The following is a 21,509-nucleotide window of genomic DNA, read 5'->3' as shown; positions in this document are numbered from 1 at the left end:
TGGCTCCAGTTGTTAATAATAAGCGATAATAATAATGACTCTTCATAGGAAACAGCCTTTCTTACTCTCAGAGCAGCAGGACTGTTAAAAACAAGCAACTTCAGTGTCTTCAGGAGCACTTTTCAGGGGATTTCCAGGTTGCACCAGGCAGCCATATTTTTTTTTATATTTTATGTCAGAATGACCTTTTTTAAGAAGCAGGTGACTTAAATTATTAAACTTAAGTAATCTGTGATGCAGCTCAGAGTTTCTCCAGCAGAGTAGAAGAGAAAAACAGAACAAAGAGGGAATTTTAAATGTTAATGTGCATAAAAATAGCTTTATTTCCAATAATAAATCAGAACCTGCATGCAGAAACCAATGATTCATTGGCTTCTCCATTCCATTGGTGATTCACATGTGGTGTTTGTGACATTAAGCAGCAGAACATTCTCTCCCGTGTTAACCGACCAGACCTGGGGCCGATTACCGGTTGATCTTTGTTTTTTCCCACCTCGTAATCGAACCAGAACTCTGGTCAGCTTGAACTCTCGGATTTCCTGATTATTCTTGGGTTCTTGAACAGGAAAAGCCTGGAACAAGTTTCTAAGTTGATGGTAGTTTTTGTTGGCAGGAGCAGATAATTCCACATATAATTTAAGGATTCCAACCAGCCCAAGGTCTGCTGGTGTCAACACGGCTCATCGCACAACTTCCTCTGAACACCAACCACATAATCAATCCTTCTACAAAAAAACATAAATACAAAAGTCTAAAGATAATAGAAACTCTTACAAAATAAAAAGTTTCAAAACTATTCGTCTCTGAAAATCTCAAACTAGTGTATATAAAACTTTTAAAATCACATATACAACAGCTTAAAAGGGCGAAACACCCCAACCTGAAAGAAGGCAATAAAATAATTTGACAGTTAAATTAATACAAAAACAAAAAAAGGGGAGAAGTTGATCTAATGGAGCAAAAATTAAAAAACACTTGAGAACAATGAGAGGTGAGTTAGTATCAACATCTGCAGTATCAAAACTTTACATTTACAGTGAATTACATGAATGTTACGGTGCCGGAAAAACAAACAGCAAAATCTATTTGGCTTTTAAATATTTGGTAGATAATTCTGTTGCCGGGAGGCGGAAAAGTACCAGGTTTATATTTTTTATGTTGACTGAATGACTATTTACAGACGCTTGGTCGACCAGTCTGCGTGCAGAGAAATAACCAGGCATCGAACCTGCGGAGAACGCAGCGCGCCGAGCCCAGGCTGACCGGAGAAAAGTCGTAGACTGACCGGAGAAAACTCGTAGAATGATCGGAGAAAAGTCGTAGACTGAACGGGGAAAAGTCGTAGAATGACCGGAGAAAACTCGTAGACTCACCGGAGAAAACTCGTAGAATGATCGGAGAAAATTCGCAGACTCACCGGAGAAAACTCGCAGACTGACCGGAGAAAACTCGTAGACTGAACGGGGAAAAGTCGTAGAATGACCGGAGAAAAGTCGTAGAATGATCGGAGAAAAGTCGTAGACTCACTGCAGAAAAGTCGTAGACTCACCGGAGAAAAGTCGTAGAATGATCGGAGAAAAGTCGTAGACTGAACGGGGAAAACTCGTAGAATGACCGGAGAAAAGTCGTAGACTCACTGCAGAAAAGTCGTAGACTCACCGGAGAAAAGTCGTAGAATGATCAGAGAAAAGTCGTAGACTGAACGGAGAAAAGTCGTAGACTCACCGGAGAAAAGTCGTAGAATGACCGGAGAAAAGTCGTAGAATGACCGGAGAAAAGTCGTAGAATGACCGGAGAAAAGTCGTAGAATGATCGGAGAAAACTCGCAGGCTGACCGGAGAAAAGTCGTAGAATGATCGGAGAAAATTCGCAGACTCACCGGAGAAAACTCGCAGACTGATCGGAGAAAACTCGTAGAATGATCGGAGAAAATTCGCAGACTCACCGGAGAAAACTCGCAGACTGATCGGAGAAAACTCGTAGAATGATCGGAGAAAACTCGTAGACTGATCGTAGAAAACAGTCGTGTAGCTTAATCGAGAAAAGCATCAACCTCACGGCTTAAAGACCAAAAAAAAACAAAGAAAGAAAAAGTACCGAAAGGTTTTATAGAAACGTGACAAAATGGAACACATTCATTTAAGGTGGAATTTGACCATTTTTTTTGGGCAAATTTGATTTGAAATAAGATTAATACAAATTACAGTTAGCTTAGCTTAAAACATGTCAGCAGAATTTTGCATTAGTCTGTTTATGTGCCCATTTTAGTCACGTTTTCAGACAAAAAGGAGAAAAAATTAACAGCACCAGCTGCCGTTTAGCTCAAACTTTCTGCTAATATTCCTGTATCTGTAAAAACATGGAATCAATTTTCATTTTGTTTTGCTGAAATTTGGTTCAACTCTGCCTCACATTCAGTTAAATCCAATATTGGATGAAGGTGGTTAAATTTAACCCATTCTTTCAGCTGCTTTCAGAGTTTGCTTTGCTATGCTAAGGTTAGCTAAGCTAAGCTAAGCCCAAGCTAAGCTAAGCTAAGCTAAGCTAAGCTAAGCAAAGCAGCTGCTGTCCTCATGAGAGCTGACGTCTGTCTGCACTTCCCAAAGTGTTGGGACTGCTCCTTTAAGCTCGCTGTGTCGCTCTGACAGCAGCTGAACAACGCAACACAAAGCGGAGGCACAGCGGCGTGTTTTCGCTCCGTGACCCGGGTCGGACAGCGTTTGCAGATTAGCGGCGCTGAACTTATCTGCTGCTACGTGCCGACTGACAGACTCGGCCCACACCAGGAGAAACAAAAACATGCCAGGAGGCCTTCGAAGCCGTTTTAATGAACTCTGCTGCATCATCGGAGTCGTGTTACAGTGCAGAAACAGAACCAGCCTCCCCCAGGGGGTCAGGAGCAGCATATCAATCCAAATTAGCATGATTATGTTTCTTATCACAGCTGTTTCCATCATGAAATGACTTTGAAATAAAAACTAATGCAGATGTTCGCCTGTTAAAAGTCTTGTGCTACAATAAGAGAATAAATAACGGGACAGTTAGTGTTTAACTGGAGGAAAGAAGGAAGCGTTCTGCTGTTTTTCTCTCATCGTGAGGACAAAATAAAGACAAACAGGCGAACGGCGTACCGCAGCTGAAACAGTCACTCCTGCTGCTCCTGCTCCAGGAAGCAAAGCCTCTGATTGGTCAAGAGAGCACCAGTAATATTAGTATCATCAGGTGGGAGGAGTCAGTCGGGGCTTCTCTCCCGACTCATCCAACGTCACTCGCTGAAGGAAAGTGAGGAGGAGGTAAATGATGACGAGGCACTGAGAGGCCAGGCGTGGGCCCTGATGGGTTTTAGGGGAGCGAGGTGTGTGTGTTTGTGTGTGTGGTCGGGGGGTCGGAGGTCAGGTCTATGCGTAGATCTCTGTGGTGGGGGCCTTCTTGTAGATGGGCTTCTTCCCCAAGTCGTAGCTGCCCTCGTCCTTCTTCTTCATGCGGTAGATGAGGAGGAGGATGAGCAGGACGGCGAACATCAGGCCCACGGCGCCGCCTGCGATCAGAGCTGAAAACAAGGGAAGTCGTGTCAGACAGGAAGCGTTGGACCGAGCAGAACCAGGCGGAGCCCACACTGACCTGCGAGGACCTCCGTCTTGTTGAAGATGCTGTCACCGCGGGACATGAGCACGTTGGACGGGTGCTCCTCGCCGGGCTCGTTCAGCACAGGGATCTCGTTGCTGTTCTGGATGACGTCGACCTCGTCCACGGTGGGCCGCACCGGGCGCTCCAGCTCGGGGATCTTGTTGTCGTTGACGTCAGGCTGCGGACGAAAGCAGAATCTGAAAACACTGCGAGGGAAACCTCCACAAACGATGCCGTAAAACCGCGCCTCACCTTTCCGGAAGGCCTGGCCTCCGCTGCAGGCGACGCAGTCGTTGCTGTGGAAACAGCAGAGTCTGGTTAACTTTGGCGGTTTGACATAAAGCAGGTTTCCATAAAGACGAGGACCAACCTCCGTCTCCAGAGCCAGAGAACTCGCCGTCGGTGTCGTTGTCCCCATCGTCCTCGTCGTCGTCTTCATCATCCGTGAAGCCAAAGTCGGAGACGTTCGGGGAGTCTCCCGATGCCTCCAGGTCGCCGCCGTGCGTCAACATGGCCGCCGTCTGCGCCGTCTTCATGGGCATCCATGTCTCCGTCTCCCTGACCTGCTGGGACACCAGAGACAGGGGGGGGTTCAGAGGAAGCTGAAGAAAGGTGCAGACATGCCTCCTTAATCCCTCCCAGACTCCATTCCATCGACCATTTGCTCAGTAAGAAGCGTGAAAGCGACCAAAAGACGATTATCTAATAATTATTAGGCCTAATTACCATGGAAACACACAGTTAACCAGCTGTAACCAAACAGAGGTCCTCTGGTGTGTCAACCATCTGCTGGTTAGGGTAGGGTGTGGGTTAGTTAAGGTCGAGTTAGGGCTAGTTCAGGTCGGATTAGTTAAGGTCGGGTTAGGGCTAGTTAAGGTCGGATTAGTTAAGGTCGAGTTAGGGCTAGTTCAGGTCGGATTAGTTCAGGTCTGGTCAGGGCTAGTTCAGGTCGAGTTAGTTACGGTTGGGTTAGGGCTAGTTCAGGTCTGGTCAGGGCTAGTTACGGTTGGGTTAGGGCTAGTTCAGGTCTGGTTAGGGCTAGTTCAGGTCGGGTTAGTTACGGTTGGGTTAGGGCTAGTTCAGGTTGGGTTAGGGCTAGTTCAGGTTGGGTTAGGGCTAGTTCAGGTCGGGTTAGTTAAGGTCTGGTCAGGGCTAGTTCAGGTCTGGTCAGGGCTAGTTCAGGTCGGGTTAGTTACGGTTGGGTTAGGGCTAGTTCAGGTCTGGTCAGGGCTAGTTCAGGTCGGGTTAGTTACGGTTGGGTTAGGGCTAGTTCAGGTTGGGTTAGGGCTAGTTCAGGTTGGGTTAGGGCTAGTTCAGGTTGGGTTAGTTAAGGTCTGGTCAGGGCTAGTTCAGGTCTGGTCAGGGCTAGTTCAAGTCGAGTTAGTTACGGTTGGGTTAGGGTTAGTTAAGGTCGGATTAGTTAAGGTCGGGTTAGGGCTAGTTCAGGTCAGATTAGTTCAGGTCGAGTTAGGGCTAGTTAAGGTTAGGGTTAGTGAAGGTCAGATTAGTTCAGGTCGAGTTAGGGCTAGTTAAGGTTAGGGTTAGTGAAGGTCTGGTCCGCATCTCAAACATGACTAAATGAGTTGAACTGACTCGGTCCTAAAGAAAGACTTCCAGCTGTTTATTTGCAGTGAACAGAACAGCTGTGAGGCTGTTAGTTTGGACAGAACTTTGATCTGATGAGTGACCCGCCGGCGCCGCTCGTTTGGCGGGACGAGGCCGGTTGACTTTTCAGGAGAGGAGTTTTACTCTGAGCAGGAAGCTGTGAGGAAAGCAGCCTCTGAGCTGCTCTGACACCATGAACCCTCTTAATCACTTCCAGCCCTGTGACAGCGGCTGACTTTAAGGGTTAACTGGTGGCTCCGCCCACACAGACCCCCCAGCATTAAGAGTGTGTGTGTTCTCAGTTTCATAGTAACAGTGTGTGTTTGAAGGTAATCCTCTCAGCCCCGGCCTTTAAAAGTGGCAGGAGGGGGGGGGGGGGGGGGGGGGGGGGGCGCCTCATTGTGGCTGCACAGGGGCCTCAAACAAAGGCGGCCATTTTACTGTGACTCCCTGCAACAGGGCGGGCCGCCGAGGACGGTTTGTTTGCCTCTTTTCATTCTCCAGCTTCTCTTGTGTTAGAGTTTACTCTCCCTGTACCTTTTCACTACAGTCTGTGCCCCCCCCGCGTTATTTAACACATCATTACATAGAAATATAAACCCTAGAGATCACATTCTGGGGCACAAACATTGTTTAATCCAAACCTGAAGCTTTATCCCCCCCCCTGACTGCGAGTCAAACCCAGCAAAGACCTGTTTTCACGCCTGTAAAATGGAGATTTCACCCCATTCAGAGTCGAGCTGGAACAGGTCTGCTGAGTCACCTTAAAGGAATCTCAGTCCGCCGAGTCCCTGAGGCCCAATTTATTTCACTTTGTGGTTTCAAACCGCTTTAAATGTCCTGAAAACATCCATTTAAACTTCTCATTATGAGCTGCTCCAGCTGTAATAATATCACGTCGGTTCTGTTGGCCTCCAGGAATATCTCTAAGCTTCTTTATGGTTTGGTTGAGTAAATATGAGCTGATTTTAAACTCTCAGGTGTAACCTGTAATAATCCAACACTGCGTCCCTATTTAAGGGCTGAATTCATCTTTAGTTGGATTGTTTTACTGTTTGGACCCAGCAGAACCGCAGAATCGATGCTCTGTTTCAGATGCTTCTTATTAAATTACAGATTATAAACTCGAGCGTTTTGGTCGGAACGTTTTCATATTTTCAGAAGTTTTGGAGCTTTAAAACTCAAACTGTTGTGTGAAACAGAAACTCTTTCGTGTGTCTGCCTTAAAGAACAGAACAGAACAGATCAGAACAGAACAGAACAGAACAGAACAGAACAGAACAGAACAGAACAGAACAGAACAGAACAGAACAGGACAGGACAGAACAGAACAGAACAGAACAGAACAGATCAGAACAGAACAGAACAGATCAGAACAGATCAGAACAGAACAGAACAGAACAGAACAGATCAGAACAGAACAGAACAGATCAGAACAGATCAGAACAGAACAGAACAGAACAGAACAGAACAGAACAGAACAGAACAGATCAGAACAGAACAGAACAGAACAGAACAGAACAGAACAGAACAGAACAGGACAGAACAGAACAGAACAGAACAGAACAGGACAGCCAACATGTTAATGTTGACACAGAACCAGCACATATTCAGCTAAATGATCAAAGTTCTGCTCAGAGAAATGAGCCCGGTTGGACGGGACCTTATCAGGACGCTCCCATGCGGCGCCGACCCACCACAGACGGTAGCAGCCCCCCCCCCACCTCAGCCTATCGGACCTCATCTCACAGAGAATCAGAACCTGAGGTCCAACAGTCTCTGGAGGGAAACCGGGTCAAGAGCCCGACTCTGCTGCTGTAACTGTTCCTCTGACCCGTTCAGCGCTGCTCCCTCTGCATGTGGAACTAAACATGGCTGTTACCACGGAAACGCTGCCACAAACACCCCCCCCCCTTAAATGCAGCAAAGAGATGGAAACATCCTGAAAAACTAAAGCCTGCCAGCTGTGTGCAGATCAGGCCCAAACAGCTCAGGAACACACAAGCAGCCAGATGTGGAGCGCAGCCCAACCGGGCCGCTGCAGATTGTGACCCAGACTTCTTTATCTGAACTACAGATAAGCTAAAGAGGAGAACCACGGCAACACATTCAGCTCCGCAGCAGTTCTGCAGACGCCATCGGGTCGGGTCGCTTCTGACCCACTCTGAACGGCGTGGCGTCCAGCTGCTGAACTGAATTCTGGGTCAGCTGCGTCACAGTTTTGACCATTTGAAGCGTCTTCAGTGACTTTGTTTAGTTCTGAATCGGGCTCATTTTCTCCAGAGCAGAAGAAGAAACCAACGCCAACAGAAGAAGCCCTTTACACACGTCTGCTTTTCCTTTATTAATCCCTTTATTCAGACTGTTTTTAATATTTTAAACCTTTATTCTACGCTGTTTGGTTCTTTCACTGCTCTGTGAAAGCATTTAAACTCTGCTGATTGGCTCACAGCAGCACTTATAATACACCATCAGATTTACTGCCTCTTATGTAATGCACAACCTGAGAGGAAGTCAGCTGGTTAGAGGTGAACGACCCAGTGTGGTTCAAAACGACAGAAATGAAGGCAGAAACAGCTGATCGAAGGTCACGCCGTCACAGCTTAGAGTCCGTCTCACCGCCTCAGAGCGACTGAAAGGTCTGAGGAACCCGATCAGCCTCCAGCCTCCCCCGGCTGCCTTCATTAAACAGAAACAATCCGTCCATCTGCTCAGCAGAGGGGCATCTGCTCCATTCAGGCTCCGGGGAGGAGGTTCAGAGCCAGGAAAGAAACACCAGCACGCAGAAATGTGCTTTCAGGGGAATTACTGTCGTTTTCCAACCTTCCAGCAACACTTTCACATGAAATGAAACTGGCTCAGAGCTCCTGCCCCCCCCCGCTGTGGGAAACTCTGACCGGCAGCATCTGAACCTCGCCGCTCCTCATCTGCCTGCGAGATGCACTTCTGACCCGACACTTTACTTCAGCAACAAGTTCCCGTAAGGACCGCCCACTCTGGAGCCTCGTCACGCCTCCCGCCTCCCGCCATGAACGCCACGAACAGATCTGCACTCACACTCCTTTGCCTCTGACAGCCGCGCTCCAGATTCCTTCTACCTACGGCCCGGCTATCTATAGCAGAGTTTCCAGCTCCCAGCACCATGTGAGGCCCAAAGAGTCGGTCAGGCCTGATCCTGCAGAGGACAAAGAGCCACAGAAGAAGAAACGGCGCCCTTTTAACAACCACAGCGACCGGGTTCCCTTTAACTACTGAAGCAGAGCTGAAAGGTTCAGAGAAATGAGCCGAAACCTTTCCACCCACGGTCTGAAGTGAATAAACTCTGCTTTGTTGTGTCGTCGGGGGCAATAAAGTAAAACAAAATGTTCATCTTTGGAATTATCAGAGAAGATCTCCGGTTCCCAGAGCCGCCCCCCCCCCTCAGTGAGGACAGTTTTCAGCCATCAGGACAGCCGGTCATTCTTAAAATAACCCAAAGTTTTCTCTCAGCTTTCCTGAGCAGCAGAAAGCCGACTTGGAGCCAAACTGAGGTTTGATGAGCGCCTGAACGTCTCATCTCATCCTCACAGCCTTCATTGGTCACTTCCTGCCTCCGATGGGCCAATGGCAGGAAGGCGAAATGAGCCCGACGCCTTCAGAGAGTCTCCCTGAGGTCCGTCTGTCCCTCTGACCGGCCAAAGGCCGAACGAAGAGCCTTTCAGCTGGAAGACGGGAGATAATGAGAGAAAGCAGGAAGCAAAGAAAAGCCAACAATGAGTCTGATAAAGAGGAAAAGACTCGTCCGAGTAAACAAGCCACCTCATGGCAATGAGGCCCGAGGCCCTTCATTTACGGGGAGAAATGAGGCCCGAGGCCCTTCATTTACGGGGAGAAATGAGGCCCGAGGCCCTTCATTTACAGGGAGAAATGAGGCCCTTCATTTACAGGGAGAAATGAGGCCCTTCATTCACGGGGAGCAATGAGGCCCGAGGCCCTTCATTCACGGGGAGAAATGAGGCCCTTCATTTACGGGGAGAAATGAGGCCCTTCATTCACGGGGAGCAATGAGGCCCGAGGCCCTTCATTTACAGGGAGAAATGAGGCCCTTCATTTACAGGGAGAAATGAGGCCCTTCATTTACAGGGAGAAATGAGGCCCGAGGCCCTTCATTTACAGGGAGAAATGAGGCCCTTCATTTACGGGGAGAAATGAGGCCCTTCATTTACAGGGAGAAATGAGGCCCTTCATTTACGGGGAGAAATGAGGCCCGAGGCCCTTCATTCACGGGGAGCAATGAGGCCCGAGGCCCTTCATTCACGGGGAGCAATGAGGCCCGAGGCCCTTCATTCACGGGGAGAAATGAGGCCCTTCATTTACGGGGAGAAATGAGGCCCTTCATTCACGGGGAGCAATGAGGCCCGAGGCCCTTCATTTACAGGGAGAAATGAGGCCCTTCATTTACAGGGAGAAATGAGGCCCTTCATTTACAGGGAGAAATGAGGCCCGAGGCCCTTCATTTACAGGGAGAAATGAGGCCCTTCATTTACGGGGAGAAATGAGGCCCGAGGCCCTTCATTCACGGGGAGCAATGAGGCCCGAGGCCCTTCATTCACGGGGAGCAATGAGGCCCGAGGCCCTTCATTCACGGGGAGCAATGAGGCCCGAGGCCCTTCATTCACGGGGAGCAATGAGGCCCGAGGCCCTTCATTCACGGGGAGCAATGAGGCCCGAGGCCCTTCATTTACAGGGAGAAATGAGGCCCTTCATTTACAGGGAGAAATGAGGCCCTTCATTTACAGGGAGAAATGAGGCCCGAGGCCCTTCATTTACGGGGAGAAATGAGGCCCTTCATTTACGGGGAGAAATGAGGCCCGAGGCCCTTCATTCACGGGGAGCAATGAGGCCCGAGGCCCTTCATTCACGGGGAGCAATGAGGCCCGAGGCCCTTCATTCACGGGGAGCAATGAGGCCCGAGGCCCTTCATTCACGGGGAGCAATGAGGCCCGAGGCCCTTCATTCACGGGGAGCAATGAGGCCCGAGGCCCTTCATTCACGGGGAGCAATGAGGCCCGAGGCCCTTCATTCACGGGGAGCAATGAGGCCCGAGGCCCTTCATTCACGGGGAGCAATGAGGCCCGAGGCCCTTCATTCACGGGGAGCAATGAGGCCCGAGGCCCTTCATTCACGGGGAGAAATGAGGCCCGAGGCCCTTCATTCACAGGGAGAAATGAGGCCCGAGGCCCTTCATTTACAGGGAGAAATGAGGCCCGAGGCCCTTCATTTACAGGGAGAAATGAGGCCCGAGGCCCTTCATTTACGGGGAGAAATGAGGCCCGAGGCCCTTCATTTACGGGGAGAAATGAGGCCCGAGGCCCTTCATTTACGGGGAGAAATGAGGCCCGAGGCCCTTCCAGCACCTCTGAGGCTCATTAAAGGAGGAGGCCGATGCCAGGAACTGAGAGCTCTCACTTGTTTGTTCCGGTCTAATTTTCACCTTTTTTGGAAACCAGAGACTTCTGATGAGTGAAATGAAGCTTTGAGCAAAGACTTTGTGTCATTTCTTCTGTGTTCAGTCGCAGTTAAAAGTAAAGATTTTACACGAGCTAAAAGCCGACTGAGGAATGAGTTTCTGAAAGTGGGTCGGCTCTGCAGCCAAGACCGTGGCTCCTCAGTCAGCCGCCACATTCCTGCAGTGGAGCCACAGAGGCGCTGCCGGATCAGAGCCAGAACCACAGAGCGCTGCCGCTCTGCTGCCTCCAGGTTCATGGAGCGGACTCCAGGCTTCCAGCACAGATTCTGCTCAAAGCTGCGCTGGAAGCAGGTCTAAATCATCCCGGTTCCCCTCAGATCAGCTTTATGGTGCTCTGAGGAAGGGTCTCTGAGTGAGGGGGAGCCCTCGGGCCCCCAAAGCTCTGCAATCTCCACCTCAGTTTCTACAGAAACCCACAAAAGAAACCATAACATGTTCACCGCCATCCAACGCCCTCAAAGCAGCTAAACTTCTCTTTTCAGGACGAGTTCGGAGGCCAGCAGCTGTGGAGGTTTCCTCAACCTAAGGAGGTTCCTGCTGAGGTCCAGGATCTCACCTCCTCTAAAGGCCCAAAGCTGCACATCTGCCTCCAGCTGAGATACGCAGCAAACTAAGCTGAGGAAAAAGAGCCTGGTGGCCTCTAAAGGGCTCCAAACAGTCAGATCTTACAATAACTCTCCATTCTTAACCAATAAACAGCTGATTCAAACCAAATAACCTGTCATATTACATCACTTCCTGTGACCAGGTGACAATCAGCCGAGTCATCGACCGGAGTCTTTAAAGGACGCCTTATTGGTTAACGTGTGTTGGAACCAGCTGGTTAATGAGTCAGTGGAACCAGCTGGTTAATGAGTCAGTGGAACCAGCTGGTTAATGAGTCAGTTTCACCCGTCAGATGATTTAAAGACCAGCTAAACATTTACTTCCTTTATGGAGGAACTGAGGGTCCACAGCAGCTCCAGGATGCGTTCAGGCGCTCGCTGCAGAAAGCCGTTTTATGCCCGTTTCTGTCAGATGGGGGGGGTTCAGGCCTGAATGTGTCCGCAGCTCCAGCTGCCAGAGTATGCAGCGGTTGAAAGGGATCAGATTCTCCGCTGCTCGCCGTCAGGAAGGACAAAAACCTCCCCTCTGCCTGCCAACATTCCTGGGTCCAAAGGGATTTTATAGACCAGCGAAGCACAAACCATTATTACACCCCGGCCGTACCATTTATCATGCCCCCCCGGCTTTTCAGAGCGCCCCGTCATGCAAAAGAGACCAAAAAAACTTCCTTAAAAAAAAGAAACTGGCTCATTCTCTTGCAAATGACTGGTGGTGATGTGGGGGGGGGGTTAAAGCAAAACCAGTCACATTCCAACAAGACATAACAAATGGACCTGGCCCCGAGCTGCAAAGGCAACAAGCCGGTGCTGCAACATGGATTAACCCCTGGAAAAGAGGATTTTTACCACCATTATCCGCCGCAGCCAAACATTTAGCCAATCATTACACCCCGAGGGAGCCAATCAGAAGAGAAAGAGCACCAAAGGAAAGTTTGGGCCCGTCTCAGGTGGAAAATCTGAGAAAACGGGTCAAAGCTGAAGGTCGACTCAATAACTTCCTCCTGGCTTCCAGTGGAGCTGAAATCCAACGGGATTCCTCAGATAAAAACATTCCGATCGTGCCTGCGGCTCCTCAAAGGCCGTCTCCTGCATTCAGAGCACGTTCTTTTGTCATCGATTAGGCCGACCCGCATACCAATAATGACCTCGTGGGTCGAGAGAAGAAAAGGGGAGAAGGATGGCCATAGCTCAGAGGCTAAGTATCCATCAAAGGAGAAGAAAAGCCGGTGATCTGAATGAAGGAGGCGGCGAGACAAAGGGCAGAAGCTCATTTAGGGAGCAGCCGTGAGGTGGGAAAGCTGTAGGTGTTTCTGTAGGCCCGAAGAAGCGTCCCGCTGAAAGGCCGGCGCCCCATTGAGATCCCTCCAAGTGTGCAAAATCCCCAAGAGGGCCGGTCAAGGTCAGCAAAGGTCACATTCCAGCGGGAGGAGGAGGAATGTGACCAGCAGCCCAGACCAGGTGGATCCGCCTTTCCTCCGGGACGCAGCGCTCACCAGCGAGTGACCAGACGCTTTCTAACGCGTAAAGGCCACAAACAGGCGTGTGCCGGGCATGCAACCGGGCCCGCCGCCACCCATCTGTACCGAGCAACCGGACCCGCCGCCGCCCATCTGTACCGAGCAACCGGGCCCGCCGCCGCCCGTCTGTACCGAGCAACCGGGCCCGCCGCCGCCCGTCTGTACCGAGCAACCGGGCCCGCCGCCGCCCGTCTGTACCGAGCAACCGGGCCCGCCGCCGCCCGTCTGTACCGAGCAACCGGGCCCGCCGCCGCCCGTCTGTACCGAGCAACCGGACCCGCCGCCGCCCGTCTGTACCGAGCAACCGGGCCCGCCGCCGCCCGTCTGTACCGAGCAACCGGGCCCGCCGCCGCCCGTCTGTACCGAGCAACCGGGCCCGCCGCCGCCCGTCTGTACCGAGCAACCGGGCCCGCCGCCGCCCGTCTGTACCGAGCAACCGGACCCGCCGCCGCCCGTCTGTACCGAGCAACCGGACCCGCCGCCCGTCTGTACCGAGCAACCGGACCCGCCGCCGCCCGTCTGTACCGAGCAACCGGACCCGCCGCCGCCCGTCTGTACCGAGCAACCGGGCCCGCCGCCGCCCGTCTGTACCGAGCAACCGGACCCGCCGCCGCCCGTCTGTACCGAGCAACCGGGCCCCAACAGGACGCACCTTTCACCAGATATTTCCAACCAAAGCAGGGGAAATTCATTCTTCTTTTAATCTAAATAACATTTGTGTCGTGCCGCTTATCAGCAGCTGTGGTGCCGACACACTTTAGGAATAAGTTCTGGTGACTTTCTGCACCTTTTCAGCAAAATTCAACCAAAAACTTTGTTATTAGCATCCAACAGGATTCCAGGTCTGATCTTAGTCAGACTAACGTGTGAAGGTCTGATCTTAGTCAGACTAACGTGTGAAGGTCTGATCTTAGTCAGACTAACGTGTGAAGGTCTGATCTTAGTCAGACTAACGTGTGAAGGTCTGATCTTAGTCAGACTAACGTGTGAAGGTCTGATCTTAGTCAGACTAACGTGTGAAGGTCTGATCTTAGTCAGACTAACGTGTGAAGGTCTGATCTTAGTCAGACTAACGTGTGAAGGTCTGATCTTAGTCAGACTAACATGCGACGGTCTGATCTTAGTCAGACTAACGTGTGAAGGTCTGATCTTAGTCAGACTAACGTGTGAAGGTCTGATCTTAGTCAGACTAACGTGTGAAGGTCTGATCTTAGTCAGACTAACGTGTGAAGGTCTGATCTTAGTCAGACTAACGTGTGAAGGTCTGATCTTAGTCAGACTAACGTGTGAAGGTCTGATCTTAGTCAGACTAACGTGTGAAGGTCTGATCTTAGTCAGACTAACGTGTGAAGGTCTGATCTTAGTCAGACTAACGTGTGAAGGTCTGATCTTAGTCAGACTAACGTGTGAAGGTCTGATCTTAGTCAGACTAACATGCGACGGTCTGATCTTAGTCAGACTAACGTGTGAAGGTCTGATCTTAGTCAGACTAACGTGTGAAGGTCTGATCTTAGTCAGACTAACGTGTGAAGGTCTGATCTTAGTCAGACTAACGTGTGAAGGTCTGATCTTAGTCAGACTAACATGCGACGGTCTGATCTTAGTCAGACTAATATGTGAAGGTCTGATCTTAGTCAGACTAACGTGTGAAGGTCTGATCTTAGTCAGACTAACGTGTGAAGGTCTGATCTTAGTCGGACTAACAGGTGACGGTCTGATCTTAGTCGGACTAACAGGTGACGGTCTGATCTTAGTCAGACTAACGTGTGACGGTCTGATCTTAGTCAGACTAACGTGTGAAGGTCTGATCTTAGTCAGACTAACGTGTGAAGGTCTGATCTTAGTCAGACTAACGTGTGAAGGTCTGATCTTAGTCAGACTAACGTGTGAAGGTCTGATCTTAGTCAGACTAACGTGTGAAGGTCTGATCTTAGTCAGACTAACGTGTGAAGGTCTGATCTTAGTCAGACTAACATGCGACGGTCTGATCTTAGTCAGACTAATATGTGAAGGTCTGATCTTAGTCAGACTAACACGTGACGGTCTGATCTTAGTCAGACTAACACAATAATTCACTTTATTTCATAAACCTGAGCTCAGTCGATGGAAACATTTGAAAAACTTTTCACCTTCACGTCTTTCTTTAATTAGAGTTGGTTTAAATCTGCTTTGTTGTGACCGGAGAAGATTCTGATCAGCTGTTTCCACCAAACAAAAATGAAAATATAAAAGTTTGCTGCTTCTTCTTCTTCTGAGTTTAGTTCCCATTCAGAGCGACCCCCATACCGCCCCCTGCTGGCCACCCGTTTATTCACCTCACAGCAGCTACTGGAAACTAAACTGATGAGGATTTTACATGAAAAAAAAACATTTCAAATGTTTTAAATTAACTTGTTAAATAAGCACAAACAACATTATTTATCCAAATCTACACCAGAAGCATTCAACGCCTGCTTTCTGTTGTTCTACACTAACAAAAAAATATCTAACTGTAACCCATCAACTATCCTGAACCCAGAAAAGATAAAACCAGCAAAAATCCAGCATTAATTCTACAGCTTAAACGTCTGTATGTGCAGATAAAGCAGATCCTTGTGTGGTTTATGGCCTAAAACCATCCCATGAGTCATTTTCTTCAGGTGAGGGGGTAACAGCCATCTTCAAATAGATGATGAAGAAACTAAAGTTCAGTCTGGGAATGGAAGCAAAGCGTTAAATGAGCAGAAAGTGGTGAAACCCGCACAGATTGGGGCTCACAGGGTAAATGTCAGCCTCTTCCAGGCCTCAGAGCTCACATTCTTTCGACGTTAAGTCAACATTTTGCTTTTAGCGACACAGGAAGTCGCTGTTTAACTTCTCAAATGTGTGAGAAACTCAGCTTTAGGATGGAAATCCACAGCCCGGAACAACTCATCCAGAGACACGGTACCTGGGGGGCATTTGGCGTAAAAATGCGCAGAACCTGGTCCTGGATCAGTGCCGGACCCCCACCTGGGCCCCGGACGGGAGAGAGATGGCAGCCAAACCCACGGTTTTACCGTTTAAACCGAGCTTAAACCGTTTCTCTGAGCTCACAAGCTGGCAGAAAACTCTACTTCCAAAAGCAAGTTTACGGCTTCAAGCGGAAAGATTCAGAGGAACAACTTACCGACTCCGAGAAGACGGAGGCAGATAACATCAACACAAGGCACAGGCTGAACATGGCGGTCCTCGCAGGTAGTTCAAAACAAGCCGTTAAAGTGGCGCCGGTTCCAGGGGAGCTTATCGCTTGGAGATCAGCACCTGTAACGTCTTCCGTGAGCCGCTGCTGTGTCCAACAATAGTCCAGTAAAATGTCGGGTGTTCCGTGTCTTCTCCGCCGCTCGTGTCTGCTTCTTCTCCGCTCCCTGCTGGACTTTACTGGGGCTCCTCACCGGCACGTCCGCTCCTCTATATCCCAGACGCGCTTACTCTCTCCGCCAATCAGCGACGGCCGTGACGTCAGGACGGAGACCCAAACCCCCGCCGACGAGTTTTCGGGAAGTTCCGTCTCATTCGACAGGTTGGCCACGCCCCTGTCCGCCATGTTGCTACGGGCCCGTTGCGACAGCAACAGTTTGAACTCTTTTACTACGTCCGTAACACCAGATGTGTTTTTGTTTCACAGAATAATTATTAATCACATTTTTCAGAAACAAACTAACTGGGCCTGACTGGGCAGCTGGATGGTTTTCTGTCCTTTAAATCTTTAAATCTAGGCTAAAAACATACTTATTTCTGATGGCTTTTAATACCCAGTAGTATGGTGACACTTTTATATTATCTTATTCAATTTTGCTGTATTTTATTGCGTTTACTGTTATTTTATTGTTTTGTACTTATTCTTTTCTTTATTTATTATCTGCTGTAAAGCACCGAAATGGATTGTTGTAAAGGGCTGTAGAAATAAATTACTTTTACTTTAAAGCAACCTAAAGTTAGAGTCTAATGGTTAAACTTGAGGCACATAAGAAAACCAAAACATTAACTGCATATAGACTGATAACAAATAACAAACGATTACATAATTGAATAAAAATCAACATCTGCTGATAATCTGCTGAGAGTTTTATCCACAATGAACCACACTTTTCTTTACTCTTTTACAAATGTAACTAAAGGATGGTTTCGTAGTAATTTTGTGTCTCTTAATTGTTACGTTCCTCCTTCTTTTCGTTGTTTAACATTTATATTCATCATTCATTTCTCTTTGTGGTTATTTCATGTCTTTTTGTTGTCTTTTTACGTCTTTTTGTCACCACCTGTGGCTCTTTGTTGAACATAAAGATAGAAGCTACTGTCAGTTTTAATAGACGCCTGAGGGACTTTTTTAATGCTGCTTCATGGAAATTCCTGGAGTGACGACATCTTCTGGTAAAGTTCCCCCCTCCTTTCACTTTCCCTCCCTCTTCCTCTCCAGTCCTCCGTGTGGAGACAGCGCCATTTGTTTTCCTGTTTCAGTTTTTACAGCCCGATGTTTTTCCCTTTCCTCTTTGAGCTGAACTCTTTGAGCTGGACTCTGATGGTTGAAGTTCTTACTGAGTTTCAGGCGTTTGTCACGTAAAAATCTTCTCTAAACTGATCCGAGTCTTCACACAGGATACTTCTTTCTGTTGAAAGGGAAGCGAAACTTCTCTCTGAATATTTATGTAAAACAAACTGAATTTACATGTAAAATTGGACAAAAAAGCTGGTGTTGAAGGCGTTGATTTCTGTATTTGAGTTTCATCTTTGGAAACATTTGTTTATTCTGCTCAGACAAACATCAGAGGGAAAGTTCTCCTGTTCCACCTGGAGGTAAGACGCAGATAAAAGATAAGGTGAATCAGGGAAATTCCCAAGGCAAAGGCATTGTGTGTTGCTCTGTAATATCATCGCTGATGCAAACTATATATTAGCTCCATGAGAGGAAATGCTCACTGTGTGTCTTGGGTTTTATTTTTGGTTGCCTATAAATGCAAACAGCTTGTAAATGAAGGTCAGCTGTTCTGTTTGCATCTAAAGGAGGAAGTTGGAGTTCACCTGATCTGTCACATCTGCTCAGCTCAGGTGGATCAATTCTGCAGGAATCCCGTCTTTTTAAAGTGTTTCACCACATATTTGTGTTGTTTTCATCAAAGTTTCTGGCCCTGTGGGGCCTCAGACCAGCAGGAACAGGATGATGCAGGTAAGCTCCAGTTCAGCCGAGGAGGAGGAGCAGAGGAAAAGCACCACTTATAAACGCTAACATGTCCATGAACGCATCACATAAAGCACCCATCTGTAGCATCTTTGTAGCCATTCTGTGTCAAATCATTTTCATGATAAAAGTTTAATTATCTTTGACACTTGGAGCCCGTCCAGTAGGACGCCGCCTCTCTGATGGCGAGTTGGTGAAATAAAACATGGTTGCAGCCATTTTATTTCATCATTTTGTTTCTCTTTGTTTTCATTTTCTCACTTCTTTTGGTCCTTTTATATCTATTAGTTTTAATTTATGTCTCTTTGCACCCTATCTCTACTCTGTCCCCTCTGTCAGACAGTCGGACTCCTGGGTTCCTTCTATGTAGCTTATTGTTAGCTTTTTATAAAGCTGTTATATCTTCATTTGTAAGTCGCTGTGGATAAAAGCGTCTGATAAATACAGAAACATTGTAGCCGTTTTGTGTGACACATTTATCTGGTTCATGTTTTTTTGTGAAACCCGAGAGCCTCATGTGACTAACAGAGAAAACTGAGCAGAGGCAAAGTTCATGTTCCCTCTGAGCTGACCTTTAGAGTCCGATGATGTCCGAGAGGAGAAGTGAAAGACAAAGACAGAAACAGGATTTAGAAGAAGCTCCTGGGAAGTTGATATTCTGTCAGAAACAGGAAGTGAAGTTGGGCTTTTACATGCTCTACAGGCCGAGTCCATAAAGACGTCTGAGAGAAGAAAAACAGGAAGTGACTCATGAATGTTGGGATTCCTGAGAATCCCACAGTAAACGTTTCTGACTGCATGAATAAGAAGAAACACTTTTATGGTGTCACTGTATCACAGATGGTTTTTACTTCAGTCTGAGCTGATTCGAACTTCTGTCCCTCACAGATTTAGCTTTTATGCCTCATAAAGTCAGTTAGCAGCAACTTTACCGTCTGAAAAGTCAGAAAACAAACCTTTGAGATGTCAGAAGAGTCAGGACAAGTGACATAAATGGACATTTCCACTGTTCCAGGCTGGATTCTCTGTCATAGAAAGCTTCAAAATGAGCAGAACTTCACATTAAACTGTAAAGAACTTTGGTCTTTCAGCATCTACAGAGCAGGATATTGGGAACAGATTCAGGGAGTCTGGGGAAGTCTCAGTGTGGAAAGGCCAAGGACAGAAAGCCCTGCTGGATGAGCTCGGAGCCCTCAGGCAGCACTGCAGGAGAAACCGTCAGGCCACCATGATCCATACAGCCACATGGGCTCAGGAGGAGCTGGGAAAAGCATTTCCACTCAACACAGTCCACGGCTGCATCCAGAAATGTGAGCTGAAGCTGCATCACACCAGGAGGAAGCCATATATCAGCTCTGAGCAGAACCACGGCCCAGTTCTCTGGACTCCAGCTCATCTCAGAGGGACAGAAAGACAGTGGACACGTGTTCTGTGGGCAGATGAGTCCACGTTTCAGCTGCTTCTGGGAAAAACTGCTGAGAAAGAGCATCCAGCTGTTCTCAGAGGAAGGTTTAAAGCAGCGTCTGTGATGGTCTGGGGCTGCAGCAGAGTCCAGGGCATGGAGGGCTTCATCTGGGTGAAGGTACCACTGATGCACAGCTGGATGTTGGAGTTCTGCAGAGACAGATGCTGCCATCAAGGTGCCGTCTTTTCCCGGGAGGTCCGTGGTTATTTCAGCAGGACGATGCCAGACCTCATTCTGCAGGACTTCCAGCAGCTTCAGACACACAGAGTGTGTGAGCTCGGCTGCTGCCTGCAGTCCACATCTGTCTCCTGCTGCAGATGTTGGAGCATCATGAAGAGGAGAACCAGACAACCAGGGACTGCTGAGCAGCTGGAATCTGGGATTCAGCAGGAATGGACTCAGATTCCTTAGTTCAAAGCATTAAAAAGAGTCATTAAAGGAAGCTGAAGGGAAACATGAGTCTGGAGCAGCTTTCACTGAGTGTTGCTGCTGCAGATTCTGCATAAATCTGAGGAAGCTGGTCAGTGAAGACACTGAAAATCAGTTTGTCTGTTAGATAAAAGTTTATTTAACTCAGTTTCAACCGTTCACTCTTTATTTGGAGCAACTGCAGCATCTTTTTCTGACGCTTTAGCGCCCCCAGCTGCTCACTTATGGAACAACATGTATGTTCCTGTTTTTAAACAGATTTTCAGTGAAAATGCTGAAAAAGACGAGAAATATTCAGAAACATCCTTTTATCAGAGCCTTTCGGTACTTTTAGAAGAAGTTTTGATTTCACTGAGAACCTGCTGGAAAAAACTATGATCCTTTAAAAATCTGGTATAAATATAAAGTCGTGTGTGTGTGTGAGCGCGCACGTGCATGCGCAGAAAATAAGACAGTTTTTAAAAAGCTGTAAAAGAATCTTATTCATAATTAAGACATTCACACTGGATTAGGAAACAGCTTTAGCACATTTCTCATCATTCAGGTGGGGTCAGAGGCATTAATCAACCTCCGATTAATTTAGAGACGACAGACTTCGGCCGATGATGCTCACAGGATTTATGAACCCATCAGTCTGAATATCCGCGCTGAAAGAGAGTTTCGCTGCGTTGAACTTTTACAGCATCATTTAGAATTAGTTCGTATCGAGAAGAATAAAGTGATGATGCAAAATAAACAGAAAAAAAGGGACAGCTTTGATCAGCTTTCATTACAGTAACAGAGTTAAAAAGAAAGAAAATGAATGAATCTGACATCATAAAGACAGAACTAGTCTAACAAGTTATAAGCTCATTATTAATAATAATCCTAATAAAAGCAGCGTCTCTGAAAACAAAGTGTTTTACCATAAAAACGCAGCCCAGGACCAGGACTCCTGGTGAGTGTTGCAGGTCCTGAGGTGATGCTGGCAGCTGGAAACAGATGGAAACAGAAGTCTGTCGTCTCTAAATTAATCGGAGGTTGATTAATGCCTTTTTATGACTCATGTGAAGAAGTCACAGTTTGGATTCGTCATTACGAGTATATCTCATCGTATATTTTTACGTACCATCAGCTTTCAGAGCTGGTCTGAGCTCCCCAGAAGAGCTTCTTGGGGTGACCAGCAGGTGGCGCCACAGCACAACCAGAGTTTGAATTCCAGGAGAAAACTTCTTTCTGATGAATTTCCGGAGTATTTAACCCTCTGAATCTTTGGGATTTACCCCTGAACTGCTCATTTTGTGCTAATTTGAGAAACTTCATGCTTTTTGTGCATCATTTTCCTGCCATTTTCCCCCTAAAGGTGAAGACGTTCAACCGTTCTGCTCCAGTAAAGAAACCTTTCAAAGACAAACTTCATCATGAGAGTGTTTCTGACCATTATTGTGTCCAAACATTCCTGAGTCTTGACTTAATGGACCTCAGTTCAGATCAGATGAGATGGTCTGCAGGCTGAGGCAGCAGCAGATCCTGGAGGTTCACCGTTATTACCTGCAGGGGGCGCTCTGCTCCAGCT

General features: G+C 47.9%; 1 protein-coding gene across 2 annotated transcripts; it reads right to left on the bottom strand.

Annotated features, from left to right (window-relative positions):
• Nucleotides 1–299: 299 nt before the first annotated feature.
• On the bottom strand, nt 300–16,338 carry sdc4 (syndecan 4). Of its 2 annotated transcripts, none has more exons than XM_072381368.1 (5): nt 16,012–16,338; nt 3,998–4,193; nt 3,880–3,923; nt 3,622–3,805; nt 300–3,550 (listed from the first exon to the last, which is right to left on the bottom strand). In XM_072381368.1, exons 1-5 carry the CDS (start codon nt 16,063–16,065, stop codon nt 3,399–3,401), a joined length of 630 nt encoding a protein of 209 aa, XP_072237469.1. In that variant the 5' UTR covers nt 16,066–16,338; the 3' UTR covers nt 300–3,398. The 2 variants fall into 2 exon arrangements, with proteins under 2 accessions (XP_072237469.1, XP_072237470.1); XM_072381369.1 differs by having other exon boundaries at nt 3,998–4,190; nt 16,012–16,336.
• Between the last annotated feature and the right edge of the window lie 5,171 nt (nt 16,339–21,509).

The sequence above is a fragment of the Leuresthes tenuis genome, unplaced genomic scaffold (assembly GCF_036924035.1).
Source record: "Leuresthes tenuis unplaced genomic scaffold, fLeuTen1.0.hap1 SCAF_3, whole genome shotgun sequence".
NCBI lineage: Eukaryota > Metazoa > Chordata > Actinopteri > Atheriniformes > Atherinopsidae > Leuresthes > Leuresthes tenuis.
The sequence above is the reverse complement of the archived record's forward strand: the minus strand, read 5'-3'. Positions and strand labels throughout refer to the sequence as shown.